Source organism: Chiloscyllium punctatum, chromosome 45 (assembly GCF_047496795.1).
Source record: "Chiloscyllium punctatum isolate Juve2018m chromosome 45, sChiPun1.3, whole genome shotgun sequence".
Classification (NCBI taxonomy): domain Eukaryota; kingdom Metazoa; phylum Chordata; class Chondrichthyes; order Orectolobiformes; family Hemiscylliidae; genus Chiloscyllium; species Chiloscyllium punctatum.
This window is the reverse complement of record NC_092783.1, coordinates 28727467-28739510: the sequence shown is the minus strand read 5'-3', so window position 1 is coordinate 28739510 and position 12044 is coordinate 28727467. Positions and strand designations below refer to the sequence as shown.

The 12044-nt window shown below is 41.4% G+C and overlaps 1 protein-coding gene across 2 annotated transcripts in view; it reads right to left on the bottom strand.

Annotated features, from left to right (window-relative positions):
• Positions 1-12044, bottom strand: part of LOC140467258 (lysine-specific demethylase 5B-like) — a 211570-nt gene that overhangs the window by 52438 nt on the left and 147088 nt on the right. For both annotated transcript variants that reach the window (XM_072563506.1, XM_072563507.1), the window contains exon 20: positions 8445-8583. In XM_072563506.1, the coding sequence (XP_072419607.1) occupies positions 8445-8583 (139 nt within the window). The remainder of the gene's footprint in view (positions 1-8444; positions 8584-12044) is intronic.

The window sequence follows — 12044 nt, the reverse complement described above, 5'->3', positions numbered from 1 at the left end:
ATGTCAAACACACAAACACATGTACATGGAAAATCTAAACACTAAGTAGTAAAAGGACTGAGAAACAGAGGCACAATTTGAAACTGTTTTGTGAAAGAAGTAAATACGAGAAGAGAAAAACCTTTTCATGAGTGACTCTGTTATGCAATCAGTGTGGTGGAGGAGAACACAATGATTATTTCAATGGAAACAATTGCAGGGTTTTTGGGAAGAGGTAAAAGTTAAGCACGAAGTCAAAATGCTCAAAGCCAGAGCAGACACAATGGACTGAATGGCCTCCTCCTGCGATTCTATGATTAACCTCTTATAGCCACATCATTTACATGGCTAGTGCAGTTTAGCTTCTGATCAGTAGTAGCCCTATTCAGCAAGGGGAATGCCACTAATGTCAAAATGAGATGGTTAGATCCTTTGTTCCAAATGGTCATTTCTTGACACTTAAGCACCAAGTTACATTTGTGCCACAGATCAGCCCAAGTCAGAATATTGTCCAGGTTGCGTTGCATAATGCCAGAGATTACTGTAGTTTCTGTGGACCAATGAATGGAGTTGAAAAACGTGACTTCTGACCCGGTGATGTAATTGATGGAGCACAGTAACACACTCATCTGAGCAACTCTTGCGACAATGCCCTGGGAATGAGATGATTGATTTCTAACTACCAGCCCATCTTCCTTTCTGGTAAGGTATGGCTCCAAATAATGGAGAGCTTGCCTCCAATTCCCATGGAAGCCAATTTTGTTACAGCTCCTTGTGCCACACTTGGCTAAAACTGCCTCCATGTCCAGGTCAGTTACTTGGATCTCACCACAATAAATCAGCCTTTGCTGTCCATGCTTAAACCAAGGCTGCAATGAGGTCAAGAGCTGAGTGTCACTGGTGGTACAAAAACTGAACATTAGCAAGCGGCCACTTGATAGCAGTCAGCTACACCTCCCGCCATGTTGATAGTGGAAAGTAAACTGATGGTGCAGCAGTTGGCTGGAATAGATTAGTCTTGCCTTTTGTGGAAAGGATATAACCTAGACAATATCCCACATTGCCAAGTAGATGTCACTTTTGCAGGTATGCAGATACTGGTTGGCTCACAGCAAAACTAGATCCAGAGCATACGTCCTCAGTGCTATTGCCAGAATGCTCCTAAAGGCCCCAATCTTTCACAGTATCCAATGCCCTCAGCCATTTCTCATCATCATGAAGCGAATCAAATTCATTGAAGGTTGACATCTGTGGTGCTTGGTGCTATGCTGCTTGAGCAGCAGACTACAATGGATCGTCCACTTGGCACTTCCACTCAAGTTGCTTGCGAATTCTTCAGCTTTTCATAGTTATGTGCTTGGCTCCAAGATCATTAAGGCTGGGCGCATTTGTGGAGCCTGTAAATCTTGTGAATTTTTGAACTATCCACCACCATTCGCAACTGAATACAGTAGGACTTCAAAAATTAGGATCATTTGTTAATTCTAATTTCCCTCCACAGATGCTGCCAGACCTGCTGAGCTTTTCCAGCAATTTCTGTATTTATGGAGTTTTTTTCCAGCATCTGCGGTTCTTTTGGTTTCTATGTAGTGTCTGATTCAATAGTTGTGGGGAATGCTTATCCCTATTGTCTCCTCATGCAACCTATTGTGATCTCTTTTCATTCTCCTTATAAACTGACATTCTCACTTAAGCGATGTATTGCATATGAACTTGTTATATTGCTCTGTCTCTTTATCTAAATTGGTTGTAAGTTAGCTGATGTCAAAGCACTTGTCCTCGCAGTACAATGTTAATTGCAGTGTTAAGTAAGAGAAATTCTGCTAACACCTACTCTCTGCTCCCCGTTATTTAATCCTCCATCTATTCTAAGACATACTACCTCCAACTATGTAAGCCCCTATCTTATAAATTCAACCTTTATTTGACCTTTTGCCTCAGTTTCCAAAAGCCATTTGATAATGTCTCAAAATTATCTACTTCATTCTTTAAAACTTTAAATAAATTTGTGTCGCATAATTTCCCTGTTTTAAACAATTGTTTACATTTCTCTGCAATTACACTAGAGTAATTCAAGAACATAGAGAATGGGAAAAAAAAAGTATATTCATGATCTCTGCAGCTATCTCTTTTAGAATCCAGGATGTGGGTCAGCAGGTCTGGGAAAACTGTCAGTTTTTTAGTTTCTTGTATATACACTAATCTTTCTCCTTTCTTCTATCTCATGTTACATTCAAGTATGTAAATTATGTCTTCCTCATTGAAGAAAAAATATTTGCTCAATGTCTCCATCACTTTCCCCATGGTAATTTCTCCAGTATCCATCTCTAATTTAGTTACTCTCATTTTTACATATTTTTAAAAACTCCTGCAACCCGAGAGGTTAGAGGGGGAAGTCATAAAGAAGGGAGCAGCTGATTCTGTGGAAAGATTTGAAATCAAAAACGATGATTTAAAATTCAAGATATAATCAGACCAACTGCCAATTCAGTTAAGTATAAAAGAGAGGGACAGCTGAACAGAATGTGATAAAAGTTACGACGTAGGCAGCAAATGACAGGGGACATGAAATTAAAAGGTACTCAAAATACAAAGAACATATGAATAGCTCAGACGTGAGGAGAATGAAATGAAGGATAAAGATAAGTGAAAATGGAAGCATGGAAATTGACAAAACAAAGCAAGCCAGCAGGACAGGAAAAGAACAAAGCAGACTGACAATAATTTAGACGACCTTGCCAACATAAGAATCCCACCTCTGAACACAAACATAAATTAACGTGACTACAATTTAACTGCTCAGTGTATTTAATGACATTCCTCTATTGTATTTTACTAGATACATTCATAAAACAAACATATGCCTACAAGTCATAGAGCTGTATAGCATGGAAACAGATCCTTTGTTCCAATTAGTCCACGCTGATCAGATATCCTAAATTAATCTTGTCATACTTGCCAGCATTTGACCGATATCCCACTGAACCCTTTCTATTCTTATACTCATCAGATGCCTTTGAAATGTTCTAACTGTAGCAGCCTCCACCACTTCCTCTGGCAGCTGATCCCATACACCACAACCATCTGCAGAAAAAGTTGCTCCTTTGTTCCTTTATAAATCTTTCCCCTCTCATCTTCAAACTATGGCTCTCCTTTTGAACTCTGTTACCCTGCAGAAAAGACTTTGGTTCTTCACCCTATCTCTCCCCCTCATGATTTTATAAACTTCTACAAGGTCACCCCTCAGCCTCCAACGCTTCAGAGAAAATAGCCCTAGCTTATTCAGCCTTGCCCTATAGCTCAAACCGTCCAATTCTGGCAACATGTTTGTAAATCTTTTCTGAACCCTTTCAAGCTTCACAACATCCTTCCTATAGAAGGGAGACAAGAATTGAACACAGTATTCCAAAAGTGGCCTAACCAATGTCCTGTACAGCCACAACATGACCTTCCAACTCTTGTACTCAGAGCACTGACCAATAAAAGGAAGCATACCAGGCACCTTTTTCACTGTCCTATCTACCTGCAACTCCACTAACAAGGAACTATGAACTTGCACTCCAAGGTCATTGTTCAACAACACTCCCAGGACCTTACCATTCTGCCTTGATTGGCCTACCAAATCGCAGCGCCTCACATTTATCTAAATTAAACTCAAACTACCACTCCTCGGCCCAACTGTTCTACGTTGGGGTAACCTTCTTTGCTGTCCACTACACCTCCAACTTTGGAGTCATTTGCAAACTTATAACCATACCTCCTGTATTCACATCCAAATAATTTATATTAATGACAAAAAGCAGTGGGCTCAGCACCAATCCTTTTCGCACACCGTCGGTCACAGGTCTCCAGTCTGTATTCCATGTGATCCAACCTTGCTAACCAGTCTACCATGAGGAACCTTGTCAAACGCCTTCCTGAAGTCCATATTAACACTGTTAACTTTTACCACACAACAGGAAAAGTGAAAAAGGAGAGAAAGCAAAGATTTGCTTTTGGAGCAACAACTAATTTGAAGTCAATGAATCATACTTCATTTGACTAAGATCTATTGGATGCAGGAGTCAATTAAGTTCCCTCTGACTTATTGCTGCAACACGATCATGATGAAGAGGATATCAGGGCGAAGATATGCTCCTCCCACTTCAGGTCCTTATCTTACTCCTTGAAACACTGTTACTGCCCTTCCAGTTTTTCAACATTCATCACTTCTCCTTTCTACCTTCTCCAGTTGGTACAGAGCACAGCATTCAAGGACTATATCACACATGCTATTAGAAGTGTACTACAAAGCCCATACCAGAATGATCCAAATATCGGACTATCGTCTTGAGAAGAGAGTCATCTGCACGTGGTGGAGCAGCCTAGCTGCACTATATGTACACTGTCTCAGTCAGGGGGTTACGTAATGACCAGTCATGACTGGAGAGGATGACAGGAGAAAATGTACGACTAGCCAAGAGGAAAAGGGAAGCGTACATAAGGTCTAGGCAGATAAGATCAGAACAGGCCCTGGAGGAATATCAGAAGAGTAGGACAAGTCTTAAACAAGGAATCAAGCGGGCTAAAAGGGGTCATGAAATAGCTTTAGCAAGCAGAATTAAGGAAAATCCCAAAGCATTTTATTCTTATATAAGAAGCAAGCGGGTAACTAAAGAAATGACTGGCCCACTAAAAGATAATAAAGGAAGGCTGTGTGCCAAACCGGAGAGAATGGGCGAGATTCTGAATCACTTTGCATCAGTGTTCATGGAGGAGAGGAACATGATGAATCTTGAGATTAGAGATAGAAGTTTGATTAGTCTGGATCACGTCAGCATAAGATGGGAAGATGTGTTGGGTATGCTAGAGGTTATTAAGGTGGACAAATCCCCAGGACAGGATGGGATCTATCCCAGGTTGCTAAGGGAGGAGAGAGGGGAAATAGCTGGGGCCCTGACAGATATCTTTGTGGCATCCTTAAATACAGGTGAGGTGCCGGAGGATTGGAAGGTTGCTCATGTTGTACCCCTGTACAAGAAGGGTAGTAGGGATATTCCGGGTAACTACAGACCAGTGAGCCTGATGTCGTTGGTGGGTAAGTTGTTGGAGACGGTACTGACAGGTGGTATCTATTTATATTTGGAAAGGAATGAACTTATCGGTGATGGGCTACATGATTTTGTGCAGGGGAGATCGTGCCTTACCAACTTGATAGAGTTCTTCGAGGAAGTGACCAAGTTATTAGATGAAGGAAGGCGTGTTGATGTCATATACATGGACTTTAGTAAGGTGTTTGATAAGGTTCCCCATTGTAGACTAATGGAGAAAAAGTGAAGTCACATGGTGTGCAGGGTGTTCTACCTAGGTGGATAAAGAACCACCTAGGAAGGATGTTGTTGAGCAACAGAAGACAGAGTGTAGTAGTTGAAGGGAGTTTCTCGAAATGGAGAAAAGTGTTCCACAGGGGACAGTATTGGGGCCACTGTTATTTGTAATATACATAAATAATCTAGAAGAGGGCACTGTTGGTATGATCAGCCAGTTTGCAGATGACACAAAGATTGATGGAGTAGCAGAAAGCATAAGGGACTGTCAGAGAATACAGGAGGATATAGATAGACTGCAGAGTTGGGCGGAGAAGTGGCAGATAGATTTCAATCCGGACAAATGTAAGGTGATGCATTTAGGCAAGTCTAAGTCTAGAGCAAATTATACAATGCATGAAAGAGCCTTGGGAAAAGCTGATGGGCAGAGATATCTGGGAGTGCAGGTCCATTGTACCCTGAAGGTTGCTGCACAGGTAGATAGAGTGGTCAAGAAGGCATATAATATGCTTGTCTTCATTGGACGGGGTATCGAGTATGAGAGCTGGCATGTCATGTTAAAATTGTACAAGACATAGAATACAGTGTACAGTTCTGGGCGCCACATTACCAAAAGGATATGGACGCTTTGGAGAGGATGCAGAGGTGGTTTTCGAGGATGTTGCCTGGTATGAAAGGTGCTAGCTATGAAGAGAGGTTGAGTAGGTTAGGTTTATTTTCACTAGAAAAAAGGAGATTGAGGGGGGACCTGATTGAGGTTTACAAAATCATGAAGGGTATAGACAGGGTGGAAAGAGACAAGCTTTTTCCCCAGGGTGAAGGATTCAATAACAAGAGGTCACGCTTCCAAGGTGAGAGGTGGAAAGTTTAAGGGGGATACACGCGGCAAGTACTTCACACAGAAGGTGGTGGGTGTTTGGAACGCATTGCCAGCAGAGGTGGTACAGACAGGCACGGTAGATTCATTTAAGATGCATCTGGACAGTTGCATGAGTAGGTGGGGAGCAGAGGGATACAAATGCTTAGGAATTGACCGACAGGTTTAGACAGTACATTTGGATCAGCTCAGGCTTGGAGGCCAAAGGGCCTGTTCCTGGGCTTTAAATTTTCTTTGTTCTTTAGGACATCTACCGTCACCCAGCAGCCATTCACGTAGGAATGAACCTCACCAGCAACAGCCAGAGAGTTAAGGTTATCGGCAACTTGGCGCAGACCTCTAAGATATGGTAGTGATGACGACAGATGACATGGAATCTTTCCCGATTAATGAATTCAGCTTTCCAGTGTTAAAATGAAAGGACAGAAGAATCTCATGCATACATGTTGCTTTTTTTTGCTGATATCATCGATTGTAATTTGAGGACCGGAGTTCTAAACTACAAAGAAATGGTGAATAACCATGCAAACAGGGGGAAAAAAAAACACAGAAAATGCTCAACAGGTCTGGCAGTATCTGTGGAGACAGAAACAAAGTTCACAATTGAAATATCTAATTAAAGGTTACAGAACTAAAACATTAACTCTTCTACTCTCCACAAATATTGCCAGACAGCAAAGAATTTCTAGCATGTTCTGCTTTTACTTCAGATTTCCAATACCTATTTTGCTTTAACAACAGTTAAAGTTGAGTTTGGTATGGACTGCATTAACTTGCATATCAGAATAAGCAGACAGATGGGAAATGGATTTTCAAAATGTAACTTTGTGAAGGCACTAAAATGCAGATTTAGTTTTTAATACAGGATTCAAATGATACTAGAGGGCTGAACATGTTGCAGTGTGGAGGAACAGCGGGATCTTGGTGTGCAGGTACATAGGTCCCTTAAAATTGCCACCCAAGTGGACAGGGTTGTTAAGAAAGCATATGGTGTTTTGGCTTTCATTAACACGGGAATTGAGTTTAAGAGCCATGAGATCTTGTTGCAGCTCTATAAAGCTTTGGTTAGACCGCACTTGGAACACTGTGTCCAGTTCTGGTCACCCTATTAAAGGAAAGATGTAGATGCTTTGGAGAGGGTTCAGAGGAGGTTCACCAGGATGCTGCCTGGAATGGAGGGCTTATCTTACAAAGAGAGGTTGACTGAGCTTGGACTTTTTTCATTGGAAAAAAGAAGGAAGAGAGGGGACCTAATTGAGGTATACAAGATAATGAGAGGCATAGCTAGAGTTGATAGCCAGAGACTTTTTCCCAGGGCAGAAATTGTTAACACGAGGGGTCATAGTTTTAAGCTGTTTGGCAGAAAGTATAGAGGGGATGTCAGAGGCGGGTTCTTTACGCAGAGAGTTGAGAGCGCATGGAATGCTTTGCTAGCAGCAGTTGTGGAAGCGAGGTCATTGGGGATATTTAAGAGAATGCTGGACATGCATATGGTGACAGAAATTTGAGGGTTTGTACATTAGGTTTATTTTACATGAGGATCAATGGTCAGCACAACATCGTGGGCTGAAGGGCCTATTCTGTGCTGTACTGTTCTATGTTGACATCAGATCTGAATGTAGCTTATGAATGCAATGGATAATAAGAATTTAAGAACATAATGCTGGAGTCAGATGCAGAAAATACTGCTGTGTTGGGCAGCACAATGGCTCAGTGGTTAGCACCACTGCTTCATAGTGCCAGGGACCCAGGCTCAATTCCACACCTAGGCAATTGTCAGTGCAGAGTTTGCACATTCTGTGTGGGTTTCATCCAGGTCCTCTGGTTTTTTCCCAGTCCAAGGATGTGCAGGTTGGGTGGATTGGCCATGCTAAATTGCATATAGTGTCCAAAAATGTGCTGACTAGGTGGATTAGCCAGGGAAATGCAGGGTTACAGGCATAGGGTAACGGGGATGGGGGTGGGGGTGGGGGTGGGGAGTGCTCTTTGGAGGGTCTGTGTGGACTCAATGCGGCGAATGGCCTACTTCCACACTGTGGGATTCTATGATTCTTTGAAATGGAACAAAGAACATTTCTACACATGAACGGTTACGTATGTTGCATTATTATAATGCAAAAACCTCTTTTCTCATGTTCAACTGATGCAGCACTTGTTATCGATCATTTTTTCATTTAAACTCAACTGACTAGTTTTAGATCAGGCGCAAAAATTATCCAAAACAAAAAGGTCCACATGTACAGAGTATGATATAGCAAACCCTATTTTCATTCTAAGGTAACCTGAAAAACGTCCACTTCTTGAAGCCAGATTTGAGCCTTCTCCATAGCTTCCTTCAGAGCAAAGACATGAGGCAAATATGCAGGTATAGCTTCCCCTTCTTCCAAGGCAGCCGATAGGGTTGTCAAAGAGTGTGGAGGTCTGCAGAAATAAAAGACATTTGTTAAAAGAATCGAATTAATTCGGACTGTTCTCAGAGTTTAGGAACCCCGATTATCCGGCATTCGGTTAATCAAATGCCGGATAATCGGAGTTCCGAACAACATCACAAAGGTCCTGATGCGTAGCTATGTTATCTGGCATAGATTGTCGGGCATGCGATTAACTGAACAAAATCCTTCCCCACACTGTGCCTACCACCCAGCGAGCGGTGGGGCAGTGGAAAGAGAAAATGCTACCCTAAAAAATAAATTGACAAAATGTTGTGAGGAACTAGGGGTGGCATGGAAAAAGGCACTTCCAATTGTGCTGATGTATAGGAGATCTAGGAGGAAAGGAAGAGCTAATCTTAGCCCGTTTGAGATTTTGTTCGGTAGGCTGCCCAATACAGGAATTGACCCAAGACTTAAGGTAAGACAGATAACAGGTCACTGTGAGGATGAGATGTTGCGTTACTGTATGAAACACTCTACACTTTTGTCTGAAATACAGAATCAAGTGAAAGCAGCACTAGCCTCACCAGCAGAAAGGAAGTTGCATGATCTAGAACCTGCAGACTGTATAGTGGTGAAAGACTTCAGCAGGAAAAACTGGAAAGCGAAGAGTTGGTTGCGACAGTTTAAAATGCTCCCTACAACACAGACAGCTGTTAAGATCACTGATTTTAGCTATCTGGCTCTGTAGATTTTTTAAAATCTGGCTCTATTTTTTGTTGTCCTGGTTGTCATAAAATGACAAAAAGGGGAAAATGTAATGGAAAATTAACAAAATTAACATTTACTCTGATCTGAAAGACAATGCTTTACTAAATTTAAAACTTTCTGACACTTTGCTGAAGTCTACAGTTGAGGGACAGCTTGTCTCTGCGGAACTTTGTAAACATTCAACAAGAGAAAAATATAGGAACAGTATGTCCACAAGAAGGGACTGAAAAGAATAACAACTCAAATCTTCACAGTCTCCATGCAAAGTGACAAAATTTTTAAAAATTGTCTTCTTTGCTGTGTGTAGACATTCATCTCTCTCAATGCACTATAGTTAGTTTGCCTTTATGTTTTTGCAGAATGACTATGTTTTTCCAGAAGTCACTCAAAAGGATGCACCCAAGCCATCCTCTCACATTCAAACTTTTAACCCCTTCAGTTGGTCCAAATTATTAGCGCTGCATTCATGGCTGAATGCTTTTACTTGCAAATTGATAACTGGTTTTCTCAGCATTTTTTCTAACAAGCAAGACGTTAAAAAAGGAAATGGGTTTCTGAGGTGCTACATTTAAATACACCCAACTCTGCCAGTGCCTATTGATCTCAGCCAAAATCCAAAAAGGATAATTGTAATTACCAACAAAATATTCCAGCTGAATTGATTGGCAAAAGTGTAGAAATATCATCTTTCAATTTTGTCTTTTAAGAACCAAACTCATTCAAATTTCTTCTGAAGACACATTACACTATGTTTAAACGTGCTAGGTTTTTTTTGTCAACAAGGCAAGCATCAGAAATTGGGAATTTTCCATTATCTATCAAATCCCTTCTGCCACCCAATGCATAGTTCATAACAACATCATTTACACTGCACTGAGCCAATCAATCTCTGCTTAGTCATTAAATGCTCCTGAAACTGGCAACACAAGTTAACACCCTTCAAAAATCACCTCTGAAAATAACTAACCTCATAAATGTTAAACACAGAGTCATTCATATTATCAAAGACAAAAGATTACATCGCTATAGAGTCATACAATGTAAAAAAAGGCCCTTAAGCCCACCAAGTTTATGCCGATCAACAAACACCAAACTATAATAATCCCATTTACCTGCATTTAACCCATAACCTACTCTACCCTGGCATTTTAAGTAGTCATCTAGATGCTTCTTAAATGTTGCAAGATTACTGGCTGCCACCACCCTCTTAGGCAGCATGTTTCATATATCTATCACCCTCTGGGAGAAAACAGTTTTCCTCAGATCCCCTTTGAACCACTTACTCCTCACTTAAACTTATGCCCTCTTAAGACATGTATGCCACGGGGAAAAGATGCTTATGATCGATGTTGTCTCTGCCTCTCAGTTTTGTCTACCTCATTCAATACCCCCTTAGCAACCTCAGCTCACGGAAAAACATAAACATCCAATCTCCCATCATAACTGAGACTTTCCTTCCAGGCAACATGCTGCCAAATCTCCTCTGCACCCTCTCCATTACAATCACGTCCATCCGAATGGTGTGGCAACCATTACGCACACAATATTCCCTCTGTGGTCTGACCAATGCTCTATGAAGTTGCAACAAGTCTTCCCTGCTCATATATTCAATGCCCTGGCCAATGATTGCAAGCATCCCATATACTTTCTTCACCACCCTGTACTGACACCTTCAGGGATCTATGGATGTACGTAGCAAGGTCCCTTTCTTCCATAGTACTCCCTAGAGATGTACCACTCATTGTGTGAATCCTCCTTTTATTAGACATCCAAAATGCATCACCTCACGCTTATCCAGATTAAATTGCATCTGCCATTCACCAGCTGATCAATGCCAGTTTCCAGTAAGAGGGCAGTGGAGTAGGGCTTCTGAGCCAAGGGCTCAGTTATTTTTCTTTTTGTTTCTATTCTTTTTTTCCCTTTTATGGGCTGTTGCAGTACCTGGTGGCATCAGCATTGGACAGGCCATGTGAGGATTCATTCTGGAGATAGGATGGCAACGAAGAGTAGTGAATTCATTCTAACGGTGTGGTGAAGAGACTCATGCCTGGCCGCTAGGCACACAGTGGAGCACTTAATGAGGACTGTAAAGTTGAACACTTTTCCTTTATTTCTTTATTCTTTGCCAAACAGTGGCAACACTACACATCACTTTTCTCTGTATTGTGTAACAAAAACCGTGACAACAGATGAATAAAGCAAAATATCAAAATTTAGCCAGAGACCAACCTCCTCACTATCAGCATCACCACCCATTTCTATGTCATCTGCAAACTTACTCTGTTTACCGTCAACATTCACATCCAAGTCATTAATGTACAGAACTAACTACATGGGTCCCAACGGCAATTCCTTTAGTCTACCACTGTTCACAGGCTTCCAATCACAAAAACAATCTTCCACCCTTTGCCTCCTATTGGATCCAGCTTGCCAAGTTGTCTTGGATCCTATGAGCTCTTACATTTTGGACAAGTTTTAATGTGGGACCTCATCAAAGGCCTTAGTGAAGTCCATGTAAATCACACTAACTGTACTGAACTATCCTCATCAATATATTGTCACCTCTTCAAAAAACTCAAATTAGTCAGTCAGGATCTCTCTCCAACAAATCTGTGCTGACTCTGATCAATTACTGCCTTTCCAAACATTGATTAATCCTCTCCTTCAAAGTTTTTTGCCAATAATTTCTCAACCACTGATGGCAGACTAATTGGCCTGTAATTACCTGGCCCATCCCCT